Here is a 26,234-nt window from a genome sequence, read left to right on the forward strand (position 1 = left end):
AACATCAAAATAAGAAAGAGTACATGGACTATAAAAAATATTAGGAATAATAAAACTGGAAGGGTGACCTAGACGTTGATGCTATAAGGTCTTATTGTCAAGGGTGTGAGCAGAGAAAGCAGCAACTTTTGATGGCCGAAATATATAAAGTTCATTGCAAGCTTCACCCGCTCCAATCAGCCTCTTCAATTGAAGGTCCTGAAAAAAAAAACTGTAGAAAATGAGAAAATTGCAACACACGGTAAATTATTAGTGATTTGAGGGATAGAAAGGAGATTATAATGAAAGAGAGGGACATAAAGGACTTTGGAGAGGATGATATTTTCGGAGAGCTGAATGGTGCCAATGCCTTCAACAGGAATCACAGCACCCGTGGGTAGCCGAATCTCACGGCTAGAAGAAAACGGCTGAAGATGCAAAAATGATGATCGGCAGTGGCTCATATGATCACTAGCGCCACTGTCGATTATCCAATCAATATGGGGGTCGAAAAAGGAAGGGTTTGAGAAAGAGTTACCAACAAAATTTGCCGTGGATGGAGGATTTTGTAAGAGATTCATGAGCTATTGATAGGTTTCGAAGGAGAGTCCTGGAATCGGGCTGGATGAAGGAGCAACGGGAACCGGGTTGGAAGCAGCGAGATGAACGGTGGCAGAAGGGGGTTTCCTGAGCAGAGATGGCCTTTGGGGGTTGCGTGGTTCACGGCCAGGGGGGTAGCCGATGACATGCCAGCAGCGATTTCGTAAGTGGCCATCCTTTCCGCATTTGGTGCATTTGAGAGATGGTCGTGGATGAGGGGAACTCCGAGAAACAAGAGCAATGTTTTCTGGGTGGAGACGGGATACTTGAAGGAGCCTCTGTTGTTCCTCTTGAAAGAGGATGGAAAAAATTTTATTCAGAGATGGAAGAGGGTCAGTGGCAAGGATTTGGGACCGAAGAGCAGCGTAGGAATCATTGAGGCCTAGAAGAAATTGAAAGACGCGTTCATCTTCGGCCCTTTTTTCCAAGGTAGTGGCATCAGTGAGGGGTTGGAGATTTCCCAACTCATCCCAAAGTTGTTTGATACTGTTGTAGTAATCGGGTATGGAAAGTTGATTTTGATGAAGGTTGGAGATTTCTCTTTTAAGATGGAAGAGGCGAGCATTATTTCCATGGCTAAAACGAGAATCGAGATCAAGCCAAACATCTCGAGGATCATCGTGATAGTCCAAGGAATTGGCTAGGGAAGGGGTGATTGTGTTGAGAAGCCAAGTTAAGACCATGTCTTTGGTGCGGCTCCATTGGGCATAATCAGGGGATGTTTTAGCAGGGGCATTGAGAGTGCCATCAACGAAAGAGAGCTTGTGTTTAGCGTTGAGTGCACGGCAAATAGCACGCTGCCATTTTGGAAAATTATCACCGGTGAGGAGACCAGAAACCAGAACAAGACTAGGAGAATCAGAGGGGTGGAGGAGATATGGGGAAGAAGATGGAGGAGAATCAAGAGAAGGGTCGGTTGAGGAAGCCATCGGCAAGGAAAGGTAAGTCAGAACCTGTTTTGGCCTGATACCATGTTAAACATTAGTTTGGCTAATTGATTCATATTATTTCATTGAGAATGATTTACAAAAATATATAGCTATGTACGGTGATGCTTTACATGGAAAGAAGATCAAATAATGCCGTTACAAATAAATCAAATATTGGATAGCAAAATTGGTGGGATGTGCGAGAAATGGAGATGTGAGAATCATGGAGAGACTAATATTCTGATGTGCTGTAATATTCACCAAGAAAATGTTTGACTCAAATCTCAAGCAAACAACGAATGAATAAAGTTGGTAAGTGAGAAAGTGTCAAAATTGCCTAATTAAGTTGGTAAAGTGATTAAATTATTTAGTTAAAAATAAATTAAACATTTAATTATACAGTAAATTATAAATTGGGATGAATTGTTAAATCACGATATTTTGTACTTAAAAAGTTTTTAATGCAACTGGCATACTTACTTTGTTAAGACACACCAGAGTTAATCTATCCATTTTATCCGTATACCCTGAACACTTAACAGTCTTAACTAATTGTTATAGGGGTAATTTTGAAATTAGGACATATATCCACTGGTGTGAAGTGGAGCAGCTTCTGGAAACTCACGCACACGGACAACTATGGCACGATTTGGATCGTGGCCTCGATGGCAGACCAACTCACGTAGGCAAGGGCTAGATCGGGGCCTCACAAGCAGCACAAGACGCGCAACTGCAGAAACCTGGCTGGAGATGCGCAACGCAGGGGCTGGAACGAAATGCACACTGCAAGGGCGCAACGCAATACGCACGGTATAAAAGGAAAGATTTTCCAGTGCGCCAGGCTTCTTCTTCTTCGGGCAGTTTTTTTTTATATTCATTTTGACCGCTGCTCGTTTCACATTATTTTTCCTTTTGGGTTTCAATTTCAGACCCCTGTTTTGGGGGAGATTGCTGTTATTTATTTTCTTTCGGTTAGATTCAAGAATGGGGATGAAGTATTTGGATTCAAAGATGTTAGGCTAAATTTCTAAGCCCAGGTTGTGGGGAGTAATCTAGAAACAGATTAGCTTGACTTTGCTCATTTTTTCATCTTATTGAGTTGTAATGATGTTATATTTGGAGAAGTTTGGAATTCTTTCTCATGCATTTTGATCTATTGTAGACGCTAGGCACAATTCTTGATCTGATTTAAGATTTTGATAGTCTTCTTTTATTGTTCAACTGGCTTTACAACTCAGTAGGGAATTTGGAGCTAAGATATAACTTGTGCTTGATTTATTACATTTTCTGATCATGATCCTTGTCAAGAGGGAAGAATTGAGAGAAATGTTGGACTGAATTGCTTTATTTCGTATTAAGCTTTACATATAAATAGCAGTACTATGAACTAGCTAAGGAAATATATATACAAGGAAAGTGGACTAATTTGATTGAGTCCTAAAATAAAGCTAATTACAAGAATTGTGGAAGCCTTGATTTGGTGCATATATGGAAAGTAGAGATCTGTCAATACTCCCCCTCAAGTTGGCGCATGGAGGTCCGTAATGCCCAACTTGCGCGAAAAATGATGAAAATGCTCCTGTCCTAAAGCTTTGGTGAAGATATCCGCAATTTGCTCATGTGAAGAAGTGTGGACAACTTTGAGGAGGCCCGAGCGGATTTTGTCACGAATGATATGACAATCAATCTCGATGTGTTTGGTGCGCTCATGAAACACGGGATTGTGTGCAATATACAGTGCTGATTGATTGTCACAATGTAAAGTAAAAGGCTCGGGATGAGAGACACCAAGATCAGTGAGAAGCTGTTTTAACCAAGTGAGTTCACAGGTTGTGACGGCCATAGCTCGATATTCAGTTTCAGCCGAAGAACGGGAAACTGTGCTCTATTTCTTGGTGCGCCATGAAATCGGACTAGTACCTAACTGAATGAAGTAGCCAGTGGTGGAGCGGCGGGTGATGGGGCAGCTGGCCCAATCAGAATCTGTATAGGCCGAAACATGTGTACTGTTAGATGAAGGGAAGAAGATACCTTGGCCAGGACAGCCTTTGAGATAGCGGAGAACTCTAGTAGCAGCAGTCATGTGGGGAACCCGAGGAGCATGCATGAATTGACTGAGTGTGTTGACGGCATAAACAATGTCTGGTCTGGTGATGGTCAGATAGATGAGACGACCAACAAGGCGACGGTAAAGGCCTGGATCAGGAAGAAGATCATCATCTTGAGTAGTAAGCATCAAATGTTGTTCCATAGGAAAAAGGAGCAGTTCGTGCACCAAGTTGTCCACTGTCTGAGAGAATGTTGAGGGCATATTTACGCTGATTAAGAAATATGCCTGTGGGTGAGCGAGCAACTTCAAGTCCAAGGAAGTACTTCAGGGAACCAAGGTCCTTTGTCTTGAAATAAGTGGAGAGAATTTTCTTGAAAAGCTCAATCTGAGAAAGGTCGTTACCAGCTACTAAGATGTCATCAACATAAACAAGAACAAGGACGATGCTGGTGGAAGTGGTGAGAGTGAACAAAGAATGATCTGCCTGAGATGAATGAAAACCTGCATCAAGAAGCACAGAGGTTAGTTTAAAAAACCAATTCCGGGATGCTTGTTTGAGGCCATAGAGGGATTTTCAGAGACGGCAGACGCGAGTCTCCCCCTTAGGACAATATCCAGGTGGTGGGGTCATGTAGACTTCTTCATCAAGATCGCCATGCAAAAAGGCGTTGTTGACGTCGAGCTGATGGATAATCCAATTTTTAGTAGCTGCAACTGCCAATAAGCAGTGGACCGTGGTCATTTTGGCGACCGGAGCAAAAGTCTCATGGTAATCAAGGCCTTCAACCTAAGTGTATCCTTTGGCAACAAGCCGGGCTTTGTACCTCTCGATGGATCCGTCGGCGTTGAGTTTGGTTTTGAAGACCCATTTGCACCCAATGGGTTTCTTACCAGGAGGAAGAGGCTCAAGAGTCCAGGTGGAATTAGCCTCTAAAGCACGAAGCTCAACAGTCATGGCCTCGCGCCAGTGGGAGTGGCGAATAGCATCAGTATAGCAAGAGGGTTCAATACAAGATGTAAGAGCATTCAAATAAGTAATATATGTGAGGGAGAAAAACGGGAGTATGAAAGAAAAACAGATAAAGGATGAGCAGTACCTGAAGCCGACGAAGCAGGTGTAGATGCCGTGGGCTCTGCATGTAAAGTGGGACAAATATAGTCATGAAGGTAAGCAGGTCGAGTAATAGTGCGACGAGGGCGAGAAGCTGAGGGAGAGGGATTGGGCAAGGGCATGGGGAGCGGAGAATCAGGAGGAACATGAGAGTCAGAAGAAACAGGAGAGGCAGGAGGGTTAAGAGAGTCAGAAGAGACAAGAGAGTCAAGAGATATAATAGGTTGAGGGACGAGAAGAGGAACAATGGGAGCGGAAGGAGATGGAGTCTCATGTAGGTCTTGGAAAGGGAATGTTTGTTCGTGGAAGGTGACATCTCGAGAGTAGAAGGTGGATTGAGTTTGAAGATTGTAGAGCTTGTAGGCTTTATGTGTGCTAGGATAGCCAAGGAAGACACATTTAGTGGCACAGGGTGAGAACTTGTCGCGATGAGTGCTGAGAGTTTGAGCATAACAAAGACAACCGAATACACAAAGATGATCATAGTTGGGAGTTTTATTGAACAAAATTTCAAAAGGAGATTTATTTTGGAGAGTCCGGCTAGGAGTGCGGTTGATGAGATAGGTTGCGGTGAGGACACAATCACCCCAAAAAGATAGAAGTAAGTGAGCTTGAAAACGAAGACTGCGGGCAACATTTAGAAGGTGCCGGTGTTTACGCTCCGCAACGCCATTTTGTTGGGGAGTTTCAACACAGGTACGTTCATGAATGATACCGTGTGTGTGTAGGTATGTTTGAAATTGATGGGAAAGAAATTCTTGTCGATTATCAGTTCTAATAATTTTGACGATGGTGTTAAACTGATTATGGACAAGAGCGAAAAAGTGTATTAAATGGGTGTAAGCCTCATATTTAAAACGCATAAGATAGACCCATGTTGTGCGAGAAAAATCATCAACAATAGTGAGAAAATAATGAGCACCATATAAGGATGTTGTGCGATAACCACCCCAAATATCACAAAAAATGCGATTAAAACGAGAATCACTTTTATTTGCATAAGAAGAAAAATGTAATCTTGTGTGTTTAGAACGAGCACAAACATTACATTCAGAAAGATTACAAGGAGAATTAAAAATACTGGAAATATTAAAACTGGAGGGATGACCTAGACGTTGATGCCATAGAGTCTTATTTGCAGTGGTTTGAGCAGCAAAAATGATGGTGGGTTCGGGGCGGTACACGTAAAGCCCATTGCATAAATTACCCGCTCCAATCGGCTTCATCGATGGAGAGTCCTGAAATAAACAAGAATTAGAGGAAAAAGTTATAAGGCAAGAATTATGAATGGCAATTTGGAAAATTGAGAGTAAATTGAAGGACAATAGTGGAACATAAAAAACATTTTGTAATGTGAGAGAAGAGGAGAGCCGACAAGAACCCAACCCTTCGGCTGGGATATCTTGTCCCGTAGGAAGCTGAATATGATGCAGATGGGTAAGGGGCTTCAAATCGGCGAAGGCTTCTCGTTGGTGACATATATGGTGGCTCGCACCACTGTCCACTACCCAATGAAGACGCCGATTGAAGGAAAAATCGGAGGGGGAGAAGAGGTTACCAGTGAAAGGGGTGGAAGATGGGTCAATCGAAGCTGTCGGTGGTGCGAGGAGAGTGAGCAGCTTCTGGTACAACTCGGGAGGAAGAGAAACCAGGTTCGCAGTCGACGGTGGAGGGAGAGAAACAAGGTTGGCAGTCGATGGAGGTGGCCCTAAGATGGACGACCTCGATTTGTTGGTGCGTGGCTCTCGGCCTGGGGGGTATCCGATGAGGGTCCAACAACGGTCACGCGTGTGGCCGTCTTTGCCGCATGCGGTGCACTTCAGAGGAGGCCGTGGGCGAGCAGCGGTGCGGGTAGCCATGGCCATTGTTTCGGAGACTGAGGGTTGGAGGTTGAGGAGCCTCTATTGTTCTTCTTGAAACAGGATGGAGAAGACTTTGCCGATGGTGGGGAGCGGATCCATGGCCAGAATTTGGGTCCGAAAAGGAGCAAAAGAATCGTTGAGCCCAAGGAGAAATTGGAAAACACATTCATCATCAGCCTGTCGTTGCATGTCTTTGAGGTCAGTTGCAGTTTGGAGATGGCTAAGTTCATCCCACAACTGTTTGATTTGGTTGAAATAATCATGGACAGAGTTTGTGTGTTGGTGCAGGGAGGAGAGGGCTCGTTTGAGGTGGTAGATGCGGGCATTATTTCCATGGCAGAAACGGGAAGAGAGGTCGAGCCAGACAGCACGGGGATTGGTATGGTATTCGAGGGAATTGGCGAGGGAAGGGCTGATGGAGTTGAGGATCCAGGTAAGAACCATATCCTTCGTTTGATTCCACTGAGTATATTCGGGTTTAGTGGTTTTAGGGGGTATGAGGGTGTCATCGACAAAGCCAAGTTTATTCTTGGCATTGAGGGCTCTGGTCATGGCTTTTTGCCATTTTGGATAGTTGTCACCTGTGAGAAGGCCATTAACGAGAATTAAACTTGGAGAATCTGAGGGGTGAAGAAGATAAGAGGAGGGGATGGGTGGGTTACTGGTGTCGGCCATGGCAGAATGGCTGGATCTTTGATGTTAGGCTGATACCATGTCAAGAGGGAAGAATTGAGAGAAATGTTGGACTGAATTGCTTTATTTCGTATTAAGCTTTACATATAAATAGCAGTACAATGAACTAGCTAAGGAAATATATATACAAGGAAAGTGGACTAATTTGATTGAGTCTTAAAATAAAGCTAATTACAAGAATTGTGGAAGCCTTGATTTGGTGCATATATGGAAAGTAAAGATCTGCCAATAATCCTTTTGAATGGGTTAGTGGTGGCAGCAGAGAGAGTGATGGCCGATGGGAGATGTCAACGTCATCAATGGAAAACAGAGAAATAGCATCTATCACAGCTGGCTTCATTGGACACGCAGCTGGATTTTCATTATTGGTGGCAAAGAATATTATTACTTTCTTCCCAATTAAAGTGCTGAGCTGTTCCACACACTTTTTTTTCTCTCTTTTCATGCATTCCCCGCCCTTCTCCTACTGCCACTTCATTACTCCCTGTCTCTCTCTCGCCCACTGTTTCTGTCTAATTTCCTAAATCGAATATTAATATTAATTTCTGTCCTTATTAAAATCTACAAATATGGTGAAAACTCATAAGATTAAATATATAAATTTTTTTAATTACTTTTTTAAATAAATGAATTAATCGAAGCATCGCCGAATCCCTGGAGCAATGCCATAATCATAATCGATTAAATCCATGCCTTTAATATTCCTTGTCATTGACAAACTTTCCAAATTTTTATCTGTCCAGTTGTATCTACAACCCGTGCTCTTCCCCCTCCCGGTTTCCACTGCCCATCTAGTACTAGTTTGTTTTTGCAAATTAATTTTTTAATTAATTTTATTTTTTTTTAATTTTTATTTATCTCATCTATAAAAATAAATAAAACGCTAGGGAGAGTGAAAACAATATATTTATTTTTTCTGCTTATGAAAGAATTATTTTCAAACTATATATAAATTTTTGGGTGTGGACACAATCCTTGTGCCTTGTAATTCGACCCATCGCCTTGGATTTGTAGCTATTAAATTACAAAGCCCGTGATGGAATATAAACAGAACCAAAAAAGTCATTAAATTTAAAAAAAAAAAAAGTGAAAAAATCTATTTTGATAGAATGGATGACAAGAAAATTAAAAGATTTTGGTTGGATATTGGGTATTTCTCATATATAAATTAGAAAATATGTAGATAACTTTATTCACCACCTTAATTAAAAGGAGAAATAACAATAAGTTTATCTTTTTTAAGTGCACCAACAATACTAACGAATTTTTGTCAAAAAAAGAAAAACAATACTAACAAATTATAAAATAAAAGAAAATAAGAAAATGAATGCAATAAAAAAACAAAAGAAAACTTGGACATGGGCAGTAAGCAAAAATTCCATACAAATGGCCTATAAATCTCTTTCATAAAACAGTCTCTTCTTTCTGTCTCTCTCTCTCTCTCTCTCTCTCCGAGAAAGGGAAAACCGCGTTTGTTTGAAACGCATCAAGAAGAAGAAGAAGAAGAAAGAAAGAAAGCTTACCAAGGCGTGTTGAGCTGTTCTTTGATCTTTCTCTCGCCATTATTATTTCAGAGGCATATTCCCATTTGGCATTGACCCGCCTTTGCCGTTCCAATCTCCAGAACCGTCTCTTTCTTTTCTCTTCCACTCAGATTCAAGATCTAGCCCTCCCCGTGTACTTCGTTTTCAAGAACTCCCAGCCTAGTAAATCTGCAAAAGATAGCCCATTTCTTCTCCTTGTTTTTTTCTCAATCAAGCTGAAGAGATAAATGATTCCTTCCCGACAAAGCGCCGACGTTTTGCTCATCCTACTTTCGCTTCTCTTGCCGTCGTATTGTCTGGGTATCAGGTCATTTCCGACTCGGGTTGTGGACGCTGTGAATGGGTTGGGACTGGGGCCCGACGGTCTGTCCCGCTTCGCGGAAGCGCCGGACTACCGTAACGGAGCAGAGTGCCCCGTGTCGAGCAACAGGGAATACGACTTGTCGTGCGACACATCTCTCGTCCATATCGCGATGACTTTGGATTCGAAGTACCTACGTGGCTCTATGGCGGCAGTGCACTCGGTTTTGAGACACGCTTCGTGCCCGGAGCATGTTTTCTTCCACTTCATCTCGGCCGAGTTCGACCCGGTGAGCCCCCGGGTCCTGAACCAACTCGTCCGATCAACGTTCCCTTCCCTTAATTTCAAGGTCTACATATTCCGCGAGGACACGGTGATCAACCTCATCTCCTCGTCGATTCGCCAAGCTCTCGAGAATCCGTTGAATTACGCCAGGAGCTACCTGGGTGACATTCTCGATCGCTGCGTCGAACGGGTCATTTACCTGGACTCGGACGTGGTCGTGGTCGACGACATTCGCAAGCTCTGGGACATCCCACTCTCCGGGTCCCGGATCATCGGCGCGCCCGAGTACTGCCACACCAACTTCACCAAGTACTTCACCGAATCTTTCTGGTCCGACCCAGTCCTCTCCCGGGTCTTCGGCTCCAGAAACCCGTGCTATTTCAATACGGGCGTGATGGTCATGGACCTCGTGAGGTGGAGGGAGGGTAATTACAGGAAGAGAATCGAGAATTGGATGGAGTTGCAGAGGAAGAGGAGGATCTATGATCTGGGTTCTCTCCCACCGTTCTTGCTAGTATTTGCCGGGAACGTAGAACCCATTGATCACAGGTGGAACCAGCACGGCCTCGGCGGTGACAATGTTAGGGGCAGCTGTAGGTCGTTGCACCCTGGTCCGGTCAGCTTGCTGCACTGGAGTGGGAAAGGGAAGCCCTGGGTTCGACTTGATGCCAAAAAGCCCTGTACTCTCGATCATCTTTGGGAGCCATACGATCTTTACAGAGCAGAGGATCACACCGTGGGTTCTTCATCTCCGTCGTCGTCTTCGCCGTTGCCTGGGTACTGGGGTTATTTCTTATGACGATTCTTTGGTACATTGTTTGGTTATTCCTTTTGATAGCTGTGTACAGATTGATGGGCCTGTTTCTTTCTTTTCTTAGTTTTTATCTTATTTATTTCTCGATTTCATTCTTGTGTTTACCTTTGAGATTTCGATTCCCATTGTTTGGGTTCCAAATTCTTTGGAACAGTTTTGGCATTTCCATTTCTTTGTATGTAAATTGTAGTAGGAATTTTGGAAGCATTTTGTGGGTGGGAGGACACAAACAACAGAGTTGTTCTTTGTTCTTTTCATTATAGTTTCCCAATTTCTTTTTTTAATACAAGTACAATTTTATTTTTGTGTTATAATTTTCGTTTTGGAAAATGATAATAGAGAGAGTTACTGACACAAAATAAAAGATAAGTTTGGTTCTCGCAAATTCTCTTCAAATTCGAACCTCATCGACGTAGAGCCGTATTATTTGATGCATGCAATCAAAACATTTCATTACAATCCAAAATGACTGCAATGGTAAATATCTATACAAAATAGAACTAAACCTCCCTCCTTTCCTGTGTAATGCATAAAAGATAGTTGAAGCAAAATTAGGCAGTGGGAATGACTTGACGATATCCTGACTGATCAAGGCCTTAATCGTTTCCTCTTTCTGCTGCTCCAAACTGATCAAGGCCTCTTGCAACTCCGCCTCCACTTTCTTCCTGCCCTCGGCCAGCTTCTCCTCCAGCTCTTCTTGCGTCTCCTCCTTCATCTTGTTGAGGGCGGCGGATATCTCAGCCCTGGCAACCTTCATGATGGCTGTGGCCTGCTCCTCCAACTGCTTCACCTCCCCTGAGGTGTCCTTCACGCTGTTCAGCTTTTTGCGAATGGCGGCGTCTCTTTCATCCATGAAGTTGCCAAGAGGAGTGAAGTAGAGTTTGTCAAGAGCGAACTGTAGGAACAAGAACTCGGCCATGATGATGGGGAGGGTAAGGTTGAAGTCGAAGAGAGCAGCTTTTTCAATCTCAACGGCGAAGGAAGGAGGGGCAAGGGCGAGCGAGGTGGTGGCCATGAGGGAGAGGGACTTGAGAGTGGAGGACGAGAGGGCAAGGAATTGGCAGGGCTTAATTGTGAGTTTGGCGAGTGGGGATTGGGAAATGAAGAGTTTGGGATTGGTTGTGGTGGTGGTGGAGGAGAGGGAGGTAGAGGCCGTGAAGAGGGGTTTGGAGGAGGGCCAGAGGCCATGATCATGTTGGCCATGGCTGCTGCTGACGACTGTGGTGGTGGTGGTGGTTGATGGAGTCTTATTGATTAAGGAAAATGTGTGAGGTTTGTTAGATTGTGAGGAGATTGAGAAGCGCTGTCACATTCTTCGCCACACAGCTCGCCGTCCCCATATTAATTTTTCTTCTGGCCTGACAAAGAACATGTTTGAGAATAGAGTTTTTTCATGATATCATTGACTAGTTGTGGGCTGTGTTTTGTGCGATTTACTTGGGGGAAAAAGAAGAAGAAAGAAACAAAGATGTTTCCAGCACTTTTTTGGGGTTATGATTGAATTGATCACAAATTCACAGTGCTTCAGAGCTAAAGATGATAAAGTTGAGGGAGAAAGACGAAGCAATTTTAATTGCTATACAATATTAGATACAAGTACAGGGAAAAGTAGGGTTCACGGGGCCTTTGTCGTGGCTGAGAAAGCAGCCTCAGCCTGTCACGGCCCCCCCCTCTTCCTTCAACAATTTCCAACCATAGGATACCCGGGCATTATATTTAATACTTTGTGCTAGCTTTCTTTGTTTTTCTCGGCAAAGTGTGTTTAATACCTGATGACTTTTTGAGGTGTGAATTTGGGACTAGTCAATATCTGTTTTTTTTTTTTCATGCCTTTTCAACCCCAAAGTAGCATTGCATTATATATATATATATATATATATATATATATATAAGAGTATTAGTATTGATTTCATCAAAATCATCTTTAAAATTTAAAAGAAATATATATTTTTCATAAATCCAAAATCCCTCTAGCCAATGCCATAATCCAACATTAGATTAATCAAAATAATAATATAATATTATTTTTTAAATAATAATTTTTTAATTTTTTTTATATTTTACAATTCCACTAACTATATATTAATTAATAATAATAGTTCTTCCTTCACATATTTCAAAACTGAACACAAAAATGAAAGTAAAGTAAAAGGGCATTTGGGAGAAGTGAAAATCATGGGAAATGAAAATTGAAAGCAAAGCACTTTAGATAATTTTTACAATAAAATATTACTTTTGAAGATGAATAGTATATCTTCCAATTTGAAAATACATTTAAAATTATTGTAGCTCATAGTTCAAGCTTTTATTTTTTGAAGAAGCCAATATAGATTATTTTATCTACATTTCTTAAAATTTTGAAAATGCATTGGCTTTTGAAAAATGCCAGTGCTTTAAGAAAATGCTACTTAATCTCCCTCAATGTTATTGTTCAAAATTATAACTCGAATATTTTAATATTTTAATTTTATTTTAGTTAATGATCAATGAAGTGATTATTAATAAAATTATATAATTTTTTTTAATAGTTAAGGATGCTAAAAAATATTTATAAAATATTATAAAAAAAACAACACATTTGTGGTAGCGATACACCCAGTCATAAGTATTGGCCGCCTAGCTAGCACCACCTCTATATATATATATATATATATATATATATATATATATAGAGTAATATTAGGTACAGATTTCAAATAAATAAATCTCATACTAGTCTTTTATAAAAAAGTAAATCCTACTAAAAAAGATTTTTTTATAAGAACTTATATGTTATTTGTTTATTTAAAATTTACACAAATCATTTCAATATATATATATATATATATATATAAAAGAGTTTTTCTACTCCTTACATCACACACTTTTGATGTGAATCTTTAGTTTTTATTATTTTTTTCTCAACAATATATAGTTGTAGGACTGTTGTTAGAATAAAAGTTTTCTAAAAAAAAAAAAAGAAATACAAGAGTAGGAGTGGAGAATCGGAGATGCTACAAAACCCCCGTTGGAGAAGTAAAAAATAAAAATAGAAAATAGAAAAAAAAGCTGGTTTCTAATTTTAAATCTGGATTTCTGGGCATGGCCAAGAGCAATAGAGACACGTTAGTTAAATGTAGTAGTGAATGAATATGGTTGGAGGTCGTGTTTTGGGTAACTGTTGTGTGTTGGATGAGTATATCCACTTGCCCCTGTCACTACGTTTAGTTAGTGGCAGTGTGGCACGCGTATTGAACATCCGAGTGAGGCAATAACAATATGACGAGTGGCTGAGTTTATCTTTCACCTACTACTCCCTTCTAATAATAATAATAATATTATTATTATTATATTCTTAAATTATAGTGTGTAGAACTATGGTATATATCATTTAAATTATAAATTTTAATTTTAATTTTTTTAAAATCAAATTAAATCATGTAAATATTTTAATAGATGTATTATTAACACCGAATTATAAATATATATATATATATATATATATATTTTAAAACCCTCTTCTTCTTTATATTTTTATTTTTATTTTTTAAAAATATATTACTCCTGCTAGTGATTTCTAGACATGTAGTGGACTGGACACGATGGCAGCCTTAATATTTCAGTATTTCCTCCGGTTCAGTAGTTGAATTTTAACCATGCAGGCCGACGACAAACAGATTTTCTTTTTCTTCGACTTTGAATACAAACATATTTTAATCATTAGTGTAAAAATTCGAAACCACTTTCATTAATAATAAAGATTGAGAAAAATATCATATCCTTTAAATGGTCACAAAAAAACTTTCATCGGTTCAATCATTTGTCATTCTAAACGTGTTTTCAATGAATCCCCACTATTCTACCAAACACAAACACAAACACAAAAATATTCTCACAACATTTCATAGTTCAATATAATTCCTTAACAGGAACGGAACTAAAAAATCTAGTTTGGGGAGTTAAAGAAAAAATAATTTTGGAAGGGTTAAATATTAATTTTTATATAGTTTATAAAAACACTTTCTAAAATCTAATTTTAAAAATTTTGGAAGCCGAGGCCCAAGCCTTAAGGTAGTTCCGCCCCTGTCCCTTAACATCGGATATGTGTCTGAAAACAATAGGAGATCATAATGTGGTAATCCATTTTAAGTGAAACAAGTTGGGCGGGGGGGGTTACTAATGACCCTTTCAATACATTGCAAAACCAAATAAATAAAGATTATGACATTGTGAGCAGGCATCTTATTTGCATAAGCAAGCATAGTCAACTTCTCCGAGGTTCTTGCGAATCCTTTTGACATCTTGGCCATTAATTTGAAATGCCTTCTCCAATACCTCATCAGGAATTCCAGGTTTGGATGCAAATGTGGCTACTGATGTTAGTTGAAAACCAGGGCTCTGGCTATTCAACCCAGACAAGGTCAGTGCCGAGGTCTTTGAGTTTGCATTATAGAGAAAATGGATCAAACCCTTAGGGAAGACAAATGAGTCACCGGGCTGTAATACTTGCATATATAGACGGTCGGAGGTGTCGACAAAGCCCACAGTAAGTGGACCTTTGAGGCAAATGGTTACTTCCGAAGCACGTGGGTGAACGTGAGGCGGGATGATGCCACCCGCCGCTAGGTCGAGTCGAGCCATGGTTAAGCCCATAGTGTTGAGCCCAGGCAAATTAACAGTGTTGGCCAGTGTTCTACTGGACCCGAAAAGATTGCGACTTGTATTTCCGGGCTTGGATAGAATGGACGTGGCAAAGTGGGAAGCCATTGCTTGATTTGGGTCAATGCAGGGTGTACTATCTGCAAAGAAAGATTGTGGGCTTTTATTATCTGCAATACAGTAATCTTGAAGCGGATCCGGATCGGATTTGGATAGGCCCAACAGAAGAGCCAATCCGAGGAATAATTGGAGCAAGGGGGAACACTTTGCCACGTCCATTCTATCCAAATGTCCGAGTATGGGGAGTGTGTTCTTTGGGAAGCAAAGACTATTAAAGTGTAATCATATATATATATAACAAAGGTTAGAGAGTGATGTTTGGGAAACTTAAGATTTATGTTGGGAAGGTGAATGAGTAGCTTTTAAGAGCGCTTCAAGAATAAAAATGCAAGGCAAGTTATGCCAATGTGATCGGTACGCAATCTCCCACACAAGTTGATAACAAACGCAAAACGTTAGTTCTTGTACCCTCAGCTAAAACATTGCTCGACACAACTTTCGACATATGAATGAAGATGTTTTTTAAAACTGACCACTTTCTTAGCCTACCATTTCTTTTGTTTAGGCGATCCTATGTCAATGACAACGTATGATCAACTCGACGGAAAATCATACGATGCCGCTTCCCCTCTGTTAAGGATATTTCTCCTATCCTTTAGTTCAACCAATTCAATCGTAGGGTCCAGATGAGGCATCCGGTAGTCTCCATAATTTAATTCGTAGAGAAGATGTCAATCACATTCAGCTGTGACTCACAGACACACACTCTCTACTACACTGCTTTTGTAGTGGGCCTTCATTCCCTACCATCTGTCTTTCATGGCTTATCTGTTCTGTTCAACTTCAATGTATTATGGGGGTGATCGTGTCTCTCGGTCCCTCAAGCCCTGGTGAGTAAGAAATCATGAGAAGGAATTTTCATAGAAAATGATGACAAATTAGGTTGTGACATCTTTGTTTCGTTGAAGCTTCATTATTGAGCCAACCAACTAATTAAAAGGGCTCTTAAACAAGAATCCCGTTCCCTATTCCCTAAGCTATGAATCCTCCATAAAGTCTTGCCCATGCTACTGCACCTTTTTTCTTTTCGTCAAATCATGTCTTCTTTCTCAAAAGGTTAACTTTTTATCTAAGTATAATTACTGTTACCGAAAGAAATGATAAAAAGTTTGAATAAATCTTTACGGCCTCTTCACAATCTATACTTTATATATTTTTTTTAATTTTTATTATTTTTTTCTTTTATCAAATATTTATTATATAAATAATGAATAAAAAATATAAAATAATTTAAAAATAATAAACTCAAAAAAAATATTAAAAATTTTAAAAAATATGAAATATGGAATGTAGTGGAGGTTATGAAATATGGAATTTTCGTGTGGTCTCATCTCGTCTTATTTTATTTTATTATTATAATTTTTTTAAAATTAATTTATATACAATCCAAATTACTCATACAAGTCTATATAAATTATATTTTTAAAAAATTTTAAAATTTTAATAATATTAAAAATGATATTTTTTTCCTTTCACTCCTATTTATCAATGAGACTGCACATTTTCACTTAAGACTGCAAATAAAATTTTTTATTTTTTTAAGAGTTAGTCTACATACGGTTGAAGATTGTTTATACAAACTTATATAATTATATTTTTAAAATTATAATGATATCATTTTCAAAATGATATATTTTTCCTTTTATCCTCGTTTATCAATATACTGTACACGTTCTACTCAAGACTATAAATAATTTTTTTAAAATTTTTTACACAAAATATAATAAATAATTCAATTTTTTTAAATTATAAAATAATAATAATATTAAAAAATAATATTTAATAATATTTTATTAAAATTTTAACTTTTATTTAAAATCATTTCTATCTTTCCGAACCGCCCCTAAATCATCTTTGGAAATATAATATGGGGTCATCTGCCACTGTGCTCTCTTCTTTTTTGTTGTTAATTGGATTATCATTTAGGGGGACCTTCAGAAATCCCAGAAACAGACAAATTTGTCATTACTGGATAAAGTTGGAAGCGGTAATTGAATTTTAGGAGGAAGAAGGAAAAAAAAAAAAAACCAGGAGAATTTTGGAACACAACACATGGGGCATGTTCTCTTTTCTTCATTCCTGGTCTTTCAGTGAGATCCATTGAACTGATGGAATGTCATGCCGGTCACAGGTCATGGGTAAACACAGTTTGTGTCTTTGCTGTGGTAGCTCTTGAGAAATTCAACCTTGAGTCAGGACATTGAGATGGGTGAATCAATAGTGGATGTTTCCAGATACGAAGATAAGGTACCATAGCTTATCCTTAAAAATCTGTGAAAAGTGACCCATTTGTTCCGTGTTTATTTTATTTATTTTGTGGCTTATTGATTGATTCTCCTCTGTAGTTTGCTAATAGTCCATACTCCATACTGTTTGTGTTGTTGCGAGTTGTCAGTCTGTTTCTTTCTGGAAAATATGATTGGGTTTTGGCTTTTCTTTGATAATATATGAACAGATGGGAGAGACGGCTGCCTCAAAAGCTGGCTTCGAAGTGTCGGTTTCCTTTGGTAGGTTTGAGAATGATTCACTGTCTTGGGAGAAATGGTCGTCTTTCTCGCCCAACAAGTACTTGGAAGAAGTTGAGAAGTGCGCAACACCCGGATCAGTGGCTAAGAAGGCGGCCTACTTCGAAGCCCATTACAAGAAGATTGCTGCTCGCAGAGCTGTAATAATAGATCAAGAAAAGCAAATGGAAGACGATTCCTTGAGGTCAGAGAATCAACATGGCGGAGATCTGGACGGTAATGTTAGCGGTGCTGGTTCCGAATCTGGTATATCTAATAGCCACAGCTCGGCAGAAGTTGTTATGCAAGAAACTGACTTGATCAGTGAGGTCATTAGCACTCATGCGGATGATCTGAAGGAGGATGCTGCAATTAGTATAGAAAGTCAAAGGTCAGTATCTGAGGGAGTGAGAGATGAACTTGGTAGCAGAGTAGATAGCCCCAAGTCAAGAAAACCAGAAAACACTGTTTTGGTAAAAGAAGAAGAAGAAGGAGCTACTTCGGTTGAATCTAAAGGCATGAAGCAAGTTTTGCACAAATGCAACAATGAGGTGGGAAAAGCTCCACAGGTTAAAGAAAACACGGTTTTGGATCATCCAAAGGAATATGAGAAGGTGAAGCGATTAATTTCTCTAATTGATTGATCTTTGTGGGCAAACTTAGATATAAGAAAACTTAGGTTGTTACGTTGTATCTGGTGGCTCATGATTCTTAGGTTGGTTTGTACAGGTAACTTCAGCGAATAGGGAGAGAGATGTGACAAGGGTAAAGAAGAAAGCAGGATCACCTGTACCTAAAGCATCACATATTTCCACCCCTAAAGTGTCAAAGCCTTCACCAACTTTCACTGCATTATCTGCGTCACGATCTTCAACGAAGAAGGGAAATGATTCATCTTTACCAAGGAACAAAAATCCTTGTATTGGTGAAAGAAAGTTTGCTCCTACATCTCTACACATGTCCCTTCGCTTGGATCCTACAAATTCTGATCCAACTTCACTTCATATGACTAGAAAATCCTTCATTATGGAGAAAATGGGGGATAAGGACATTGTCAAAAGAGCATTCAAGACATTTCAGAAAAGTACAAACCAATCGACATCTTCTGGCGAAGAGAGATCGTCTGTAACAAAACAGGTTTATCACATTATAACGTTTGCCTAAAAGAAGAAAACCTGTTTGTTTACTGGAAAAGGAAGGGGCGAACAACTACTTTTATCTTTGCTGAGAAAAGGTTACAATTGACAATTCTAACATTAGATTTCCATTCTGTGGAACATTTTGTTATTTCAATTCTCTTTGACCAGGTGCCTAGAAAGGGGACAGAACCAAGGGTTTCAACTTCTATGACACCACAAAAGGAAAATCGAGGGTAATGTTTTGTCTTCACTCTTTTTCCATCATGAATGTATTTATCATAGCATGCTTGTTTTTTATAGTTTATTTACAATAGCATACTTCAGTGAATGTGTGTGTATTGTAGGTTTTGCTTTAATGTATTTTTAACAATGTTTAGTTGTGTTACTTCTGTACGTTCTCTATCTCCCTCTCATTGTTAACTAGTGTTATTTCATCTGATCTAAACAAACCAGAACAAGGTAACACAAATGGAAAAAGTGAAACCCAACTAGGTTCTTCAATTTTGTATGTGATTGGTAATGTCCAATAAGTGGATACCTGAATGCCGAGTATGGCTCAGAATAATATATCCTCTGAGATGTATGATGATTTGTCTTTTTCGGTCATTTGAGGCATTTATTTATTTACCTAAAAAAATATCACCCATCTCCATATAAGCCCCAATCACAATTATTGATTGTCAAATCAATTGTAGGCACCACCATTTCCACACAAATGCAATGAGATCCAATTCTACTCATACAAAAAAGAGATCCAATCCTAACAATTTTATTAGGAAAATACTTTAGACATAAAGGAATTATACAAAAGTAAACCTATAAACTGATGTGGTATAAAATTACTTTTATTATAAAGTAGATCTAACGAATTTCATAACACCTCATCATTTTGCAGGTTTACTTTTGTATAATCTTTTTGTGTATGTAGTAGTTCGCATTTTATTAATTACTATTTCATGTGGGGATTCCTTTGGTCTAATTCCATTTCTCATGATGAAAGTGTGGTAGGTGGTGTAAAGAGAAGATTGAGGGGAGAAGGTTATAATTCCTTTATTGGGGAATACTCAAATTTCCATGCTTTATTATGCCTTTTCTATGAAGTTTTGTTTTTTGTTTTTGGCCGTAATTCATCTTATAAAGTGGCTTATTCCCTGAAATGTCTTGCATTAATAAATTATCAGGGCTGAAATTATCAGGGCTGGGTTGAGTTTTTGAAATCTTTGAATTATCTCTATGGAAAATTGAATATTGCATGGTTTTCCTGGAATAGGTTACTAAAAGCAGGTGCTGTGGATAAAAGAAGTGCTAAGCCGGCCCCTTCTTTCTTGAAAAGTGATGAAAGGGCAGACAAAAAAAAGGAGGTACCCCAACACACACACACACACGGAAAAAGAAGAAATCCTCTATTACGTGCAGGGACAAATTCTTTCAGTATATCGAATATACAATGTTAAACAAATATCTTGTAACCTTTTTTTACCAATTTATTTTTAGATTTCAAAGAAATTAGAGGAAAAACCAAATGCCAAGGAGGCTGTGAGGACTGGCCTTCAATCGAAATCAAAGGTACACTTTTTTTTTTTATAAGTAAAACAAAACAGGACAAAGATTTATAATGAGTTCTCTTCTTTAGCTAGGGCATGTCATCCCCTATTGAGGAATATAATTGCAAAGATTTTCTCAAATGACCATTTCTATGAGCAACTATTACCAGCATTTAGTTCACATGGCAATAACTTTATTCAGTGTACATAAATGGCATGTCTCAACTCCATCTGATTGACACAGGAGGACAAAGGGGCAGAGATTAGAAAGTCAAGACAGAACCTTAATTTTAAAGCCACTCCATTGCCTGCCTTTTATGGGGGACTAAAAATGTCGAAAAGCATTTCAGATAAGGTATTCCATATCTCTAAGCATTTATTTTTTTCCTTTTTTTCCCCTCCATATTTTAGTCAGATAAGCATTTCACTTTATTTTTGTGTCAGTGAATTTAATCTCAAAAGTCAATTCGTTGCTTAAGTCAACAAGTACTAGTCTTTCACAAGTTATTAGTTGCAGTGGTAGATGAAGCAGAGAGGCCCATGGCTCTCTTGCTTTGCTATTGAATATATTCTGTCAAGTTGGTATCCCATTAAGTTATCACAACACAATAACCATGATGGTTTTTCACTGTTTATCATTTCAATTTAACTTCCCTGTTCTTTCCTCCAAAATTAATATGCATTTGTTAGAGGAGTATGAGTACATAATCATTTGGTAACATAGCCAATCAAGCATTAGAGGTGTTCCTTGAATCTGAGTAGCAATTTTGTAGAACCATAGAAGCATGGCTTCTACGTGTTATTATTCAAGATAAGTTTCATCCCTTTCTCCTGAATTCTAGATAATTTAATTAATGATCCATGAGATAAGAAAATGTCCTATGTTTTATTATCCATTTTCTGTGAGAACCCAAAATGGGTATTTTGGAGACTGGAAGAATTATTTTATCAGCTCAAGCTGTAGTACCCTAGGTTGTTTGGATTTGGGTATTTCAAGGCATGTGCATCTCGGCGTGTGAGAATGTTGTGTCGGTGTGTGAGAATGTGTATGATCTGTATTATAGAGAGGCGATCACAGAGAGTCCCAAATGTCTTGTCCTTTTGAAGCGTCACATTGTTAGTATGTCCCCAGGTTGTGAGACAAGGGTATAAGAACCATTTAGTAGCACTATATGGCCTGGGAGTACTGGACTGCAAAATTATGCTGGTTCTCATAATGAGGACATCATGCCTTTGAGTGCGAGAATTTTAGTACCCTAGATTCTGTAGATTTGAATGTGAAAGTATTGCACGTACACATATATTGAATTTGCTTCTTTACGATTATTTATTAAATAAACCCAATCATTTTCGCTGTTTTGTTAAGAATATAATACAAATAATTGAACCTACCTATTTCCATCAGCTTATACTTTTTGGACAAGTGGTGATTTTACATGGTAATAGAGCAGAGGTCTTGAGTTTGAACCATGACTCTATATTCTACCTAATTTAATTATATTTCTATGTGTTGGACCCACTTATTGAGGGGGAATCTGGCCTGCACTTGAGGAGGAGTGTTAAAAATATAATAAAAATAATTAAATCTATCTATTCCCATCAACTTAAACTTTCGGGACAAGTGGTAATTTCACAAGTACCAAGAAGCATTTTTCCATTAAGGTCAATGCAATTATTACCTCTTCATAAAGGAACTCCCAAGCCTAATAAGCCAGTAATTATATGTTCAGTTACTTGAGATCAAGATTGAAAACATTGGGTATATTTTTTAGGAGTCGTGGGTTACTTAATCTGTTTTTAATGAGTTGTGGCTGCATACGTGATGTTGATATTGACCGCAATTTTTCTTCACGTGAATGATGCAGGAATTTACTTTTCTCAAGTTATTTTTTCTCCTTAATATGTGAAATTACTTTTTCTAATTGTGCAGGAAGTCTTGAAAAATGAGATTCATGGATGAGCGATGTTCTTGGGAGACTCACTTCACGTTCTAAGAAATACTTCTGCTTTCGAAGCTAAATACTTGGGTGGATAATGAACGATATATATGAAGAAATTGCTTCTCATTAGGGAATGGAATGTTGCCATAATATGTTTACTTGGCCAAAAGGCTCTTATGAGAGGCGCAGACTGCATTCCTGAATGGCCAGAAGAGACCAACCCATATCATCAATCTTCTTGGGTCGCATCCACCTTCCATTGACAAATCATTACTCCTCTCTGGCGCATTCTCTCTCAAACCAAATGTAGTTAAAAGTAAATAGATAAATAAAAAGATGTGCATGAACCGTCAAACCGTTAGAAATGTATTAATTCTTGTAGTTGGTTGCCATTAAATTGTTCTGGCACTCTTTAGTCTTCAGTGATTTTGTTGAATCTATATGATTTTTGCTTCTTATTAAGATATAGGACTGCTTTTACCCCTAAATATTGACTAAAGATTATACGAGCAATGATTTATGGATAAATGTTTTTCATTTTCTTTGGTGAATGACAATATATAAGCAATATCTGTCTGTGAGCTGCATGCAGTTCATTCGGACTGTTTAAGGTGTAAAAATAACTTAGTATTTACCTGGTGGCCGCAGAGGAATTGGCCCCAAATAGTCCCATGTACGGTGCTTTAGAACAACAATCACCTTAAAAACGATCCCCTGATGTAAATGCTGTTCAACAGCCACCAACGTTTTATCGTCGAAATAAAATGTTACCTTTTATCCAACATTGTACGTTACTGTATTTGCAAGTAGTACAAAGAAAACCTGGACTGACACTTACGGTTCCACCACCCCTGTGGTTTTGCAAATTATGTCCGCTCTCTTTGTTTAAAGTTATACATTAGGAATATTTTCCCAACACTTATCAGCCTTAAATTATCATATGCAGGTACTGCCTGTGATATAATTACCGCAATCGGCAATACCCATATAATTCTTTTGTAGTCTCATCATCTTCATCTTCTTCTTCTTGATCATCATCACATGAAATGAGATTAGATGAGAACCAGAGTTTCCTGATATCGATCAACATCATCTTCTTCTTCTTCTTCTTTTTACGTGAAATCTCTGGCCTTCCAATGACTAGATGATTTAGACAAGAATTTGGTGCATCCAAAAAAAAAAAAATCACTTGGGCTGTTCATTTCACAATTCATATAATGTGTTATCTATATACAGTGAACAAAATCCTCCTCCTACTTCCATCCACCACCCCACAAAAAGAAAAAGAAAAAGAAACTATATGATACAGGTCAAATTCAAAAATCATCTGATTCACTAGAACTACTCCTTGACTTATCTGACAGGAAATTTTCCGGCAAGTTTGGGAACGTCACTGGGGTCTTCGATGGCGGTGACTTTGGTGATGATGATCCCGAGGCTTTTGTCGTTGTCTTCCTCCTTTGCAGTTTTCGTGCAATTTCAATGCAGGCCTGATCAACCATACCAAGAAAATCTTTTACTATAACAAATAGTTGAAGTGAGGATGCTCCCTTGTCGTTTGATGCTCCTGCTTGATAATATTCTGTTGTTCTCTTTACAAGCTTCATCACCCTTGTTTCTTCTTCTCTCAACACCTGAAGTTCTTCTTCTGCCTCGTCAAGAAAACCTTTCATCTCCCTTGCAAACCCTCCTCCTCTATCACTGGAACATTTGGACACGAGTGCTCGAATTTCTGCTGCTCCTGCTGTGAGTGCTGAGTTCATACCTGTGAAGGTTTCATAATCTATAGTTGCTGCTTTCTTTACATTAGAGAACTCAGCACTGAGGCCTCCCACCATTGGTAATCCAAGCATTTTATATTCCTTCTCTCTTTCCTCCTTTGTTTTTGAACTCTCAGGATTAGAGTTGCTGTTGCTGCTTCGACTCAAGCTATTATTCCTGTTTATAACACACCGCTTTCCCTCAGAGCGAACTACTTCTTCAACAACAAAGTGGAGTAAAGTGGTCCTTCCATCGGTACTTTTAACATCAGAGAGCTTTCGAAGAGCATTAAGGTTGAAGGCCTGGGCATTCCCTCGGGCAGTACCTGCATTCATGCGATTGCCTGCCTTAAGGACTGCTTCTAAAAGTTTCATGAAGAGACCTCGTGTTCTAAGCTCCTTGCATCCCAATTCGAGTGTTTGTATAGCTTCCTTAAGGGGTAGAATCTCCGAGTCGTAGTTCAATCTGAAAAGCATGGCATTAAGGCGAGCAAAAGCCGATGGGACAGCTTTCAGAAGGTTGTAGAGGAAGGACTCAGCATCAGCAAGTCTTGTGGAATTTCCATCATATTCTAGGATCTGGGATTGTTCTTCCTCGGTTGGGGCAACTCTGACCAGCTTTTCAAGAGTATCTGTGTCGAGGCCTTGGCCTTCAATAAGTGCATCAAGGATTCCTTTGCGAGAGATTGCTAGAGATTTCAGAACAATTGCAGTGTTCTGAGACCTTCGAGGGTCGAGGATAAAAATCTGTGCCGGTGAATCAGAGTTGAGATTACTCCGATCCATTGTGTTATTGTTTCTTTGAGGCGATTGTCGGGTGGTGGCAACATATCCAAAGAGGTGTTCCATAAGATCTCCATCATACCTGAATTTTCAAATTTGAAATTATTGAGAGTCAGCATAATCTAGGAAAGGCGATTACATGTAAGCTATTGAATCCAAAAATGAAAATTAAAGTTACCTAAAAGAACCAGCATCGATTTTGTCCCACACCATGGAATGATCTGTGTTAGTATTCACTTTATCCCAATGCAATGGCTTCATTTTTATCTGACCATCTCCGGTTTCAGATGAAGACTCCCCTGTTTTATTGTCACCTGGCATCGCTTGTGGTGGTGCTGGGGGTGGTTTTAATGATGATTTCAAACTACCTGCCTTAGGTGGTGGAGGTTGTGGTGGCGTGGGATTTTTCTTCACTGGAATTGGTGGAGGCGGTGGCGGTGGCGGTGCAGGGCCTTTCATGCTAGCAATTGCTAAGGAAGAGGATAAAGGTGGCGGTCCACGAGGTGGTGTCGGTGGTGGTGGTGGAGGGGGAGGACGAGTTGATGGTTGAATTGATGGTTCTGGCTTCTTAACATCCTGGATGATGGCCATACCTGCAGGAGTACTAGTTGGGTTCGGATCATCCACTTCTGGTACAACTTTAACGTGGGAAGTTGAAGACTTTCCTCGGAGAAGAGGAACTTCTTGTATAGGTTCAGACTTCTTCCTTCTTGGATCTTCCTTTACCTCCGTCCCTCCTTCATTTTCTAGATTATGTAATACCTCTTTATGAAGACTGTTGGCGGAGTTTTCCCCATCAAGTTTCCTCAAATAAACCACATCCAAGCCGTTTTCATCAACAACGAACCCCTTAAAACCCCCATCAAACCGCGTAAACTCGTTGCCTGGCAAAGCAGGCGGACCTTGATTTAAAGCAGTACTCCTATTCTCTCTTCTGCGTCTTGTAGCAGCACACCTATTGATCAGAAAGAAGAGTAACCCGGAAAGAACCAGAGTGCTGGCTGCGGTGGCGGCTACTGCCGTTACAATCTTATTACTCTTGCTTGACGACGATGGTGGTGGGGGTACCGATTGAGGTGAAATTGACAGAGGAGATGGCGGTAGTGGTGGCTCTGGTGAAGAAGTGATCGGAGGATCGGAGGGAGAACTTGGTGCAGGTGCAGGAGAAGGAGCTTCAGAAGAAGGATAGAAAGTCTCGAGATTTTGGGGAGAACCGAATTGGCAATGGGAGAGAGGAATGGAAGAAAAGAGAAAAGCAAAGCAAAGGAACAGAGAGAGCCAAGGCTGAAGAAGCATCACAGCCATGATGTTTAGAGGATCTGTTTGCAGGCTATACATAAAAAACAGAAGCAGTTCTATTTTTCTGTAGTTCTGGGATGAATTGAAGGCTTATTCTTTGTCGTGTACATTTGGGATTTGGTGGCTGACAAATTCAAAAGAAAGTGTAGTTAGTTGTTATCCCATTTATGTTTCCAATTCCTGGCCTTTTACCTTTTGCAAAGTGTGATGCCAAAAATCACATATGCTATCTTCATATTGGGGATGTTTTGAATTCACTTTGAGAGAGTTTTTTGAAATATGTTTCTATTTGAATTTTAAAACGTGGTTGGTGGGGTCCATCAAAATTTTGCTTGGGAA

The 26,234-nt window shown here is 39.2% G+C and overlaps 5 protein-coding genes and 1 pseudogene across 5 annotated transcripts; 2 read left to right on the forward strand and 4 right to left on the reverse strand.

Moving 5' to 3' along the window:
- Positions 1-563: 563 nt before the first annotated feature.
- LOC118344203 lies at positions 564-1,508 on the reverse strand. Its single transcript, XM_035684320.1, has one exon. The coding sequence runs from the start codon at positions 1,506-1,508 to the stop codon at positions 564-566; it is 945 nt and encodes a 314-aa protein (XP_035540213.1).
- Positions 1,509-8,597: 7,089 nt separating this feature from the next.
- Positions 8,598-10,425, forward strand: LOC109008666 (probable galacturonosyltransferase-like 9). Its single transcript, XM_018988856.2, has one exon. The coding sequence runs from the start codon at positions 8,996-8,998 to the stop codon at positions 10,151-10,153; it is 1,158 nt and encodes a 385-aa protein (XP_018844401.1). The 5' UTR covers positions 8,598-8,995; the 3' UTR covers positions 10,154-10,425.
- Positions 10,426-10,553: 128 nt separating this feature from the next.
- On the reverse strand, positions 10,554-11,942 carry LOC109008668 (annotated as a pseudogene).
- A 2,390-nt stretch (positions 11,943-14,332) lies between these two features.
- On the reverse strand, positions 14,333-15,097 carry LOC109008669 (germin-like protein subfamily 1 member 1). The gene has a single exon (XM_018988857.2). The coding sequence runs from the start codon at positions 15,083-15,085 to the stop codon at positions 14,390-14,392; it is 696 nt and encodes a 231-aa protein (XP_018844402.2). The 5' UTR covers positions 15,086-15,097; the 3' UTR covers positions 14,333-14,389.
- Positions 15,098-16,858: 1,761 nt separating this feature from the next.
- LOC109008665 (protein WVD2-like 7) lies at positions 16,859-22,552 on the forward strand. The gene is made up of 8 exons (XM_018988855.2): positions 16,859-17,173; positions 17,382-18,044; positions 18,160-18,567; positions 18,738-18,802; positions 19,840-19,930; positions 20,064-20,135; positions 20,358-20,468; positions 22,044-22,552. Exons 1-8 carry the CDS (start codon positions 17,132-17,134, stop codon positions 22,071-22,073), a joined length of 1,482 nt encoding a protein of 493 aa, XP_018844400.2. The 5' UTR covers positions 16,859-17,131; the 3' UTR covers positions 22,074-22,552.
- A 698-nt stretch (positions 22,553-23,250) lies between these two features.
- LOC109008664 (formin-like protein 8) lies at positions 23,251-26,009 on the reverse strand. The gene is made up of 2 exons (XM_018988854.2): positions 24,775-26,009; positions 23,251-24,678 (listed from the first exon to the last, which is right to left on the reverse strand). Exons 1-2 carry the CDS (start codon positions 25,932-25,934, stop codon positions 23,370-23,372), a joined length of 2,469 nt encoding a protein of 822 aa, XP_018844399.2. The 5' UTR covers positions 25,935-26,009; the 3' UTR covers positions 23,251-23,369.
- Between the last annotated feature and the right edge of the window lie 225 nt (positions 26,010-26,234).

The sequence above is a fragment of the Juglans regia genome, chromosome 13 (genome assembly GCF_001411555.2).
Source record: "Juglans regia cultivar Chandler chromosome 13, Walnut 2.0, whole genome shotgun sequence".
Taxonomy (NCBI): Eukaryota; Viridiplantae; Streptophyta; class Magnoliopsida; order Fagales; family Juglandaceae; genus Juglans; species Juglans regia.

Bases quoted from the DNA above. Each gene is read 5' to 3' on its own strand.
- LOC109008665 (XM_018988855.2), top strand. From the start codon at position 17,132: ATGGGTGAATCAATAGTGGATGTTTCCAGATACGAAGATAAG. The intron at 18,568-18,737 runs GTTTATCACATT...CTCTTTGACCAG, and splicing joins GATCGTCTGTAACAAAACAG to GTGCCTAGAAAGGGGACAGA. The intron at 19,931-20,063 runs GTACCCCAACAC...ATTTATTTTTAG, and splicing joins GGGCAGACAAAAAAAAGGAG to ATTTCAAAGAAATTAGAGGA.
- LOC109008664 (XM_018988854.2), bottom strand. From the start codon at position 25,934: ATGTATAGCCTGCAAACAGATCCTCTAAACATCATGGCTGTGATGCTT. The intron at 24,679-24,774 runs GTAACTTTAATT...TTGAAAATTCAG, and splicing joins ATCGATGCTGGTTCTTTTAG to GTATGATGGAGATCTTATGG.
- LOC109008666 (XM_018988856.2), top strand. From the start codon at position 8,996: ATGATTCCTTCCCGACAAAGCGCCGACGTTTTGCTCATCCTACTTTCG.
- LOC109008669 (XM_018988857.2), bottom strand. From the start codon at position 15,085: ATGGACGTGGCAAAGTGTTCCCCCTTGCTCCAATTATTCCTCGGATTG.
- LOC118344203 (XM_035684320.1), bottom strand. From the start codon at position 1,508: ATGGCTTCCTCAACCGACCCTTCTCTTGATTCTCCTCCATCTTCTTCC.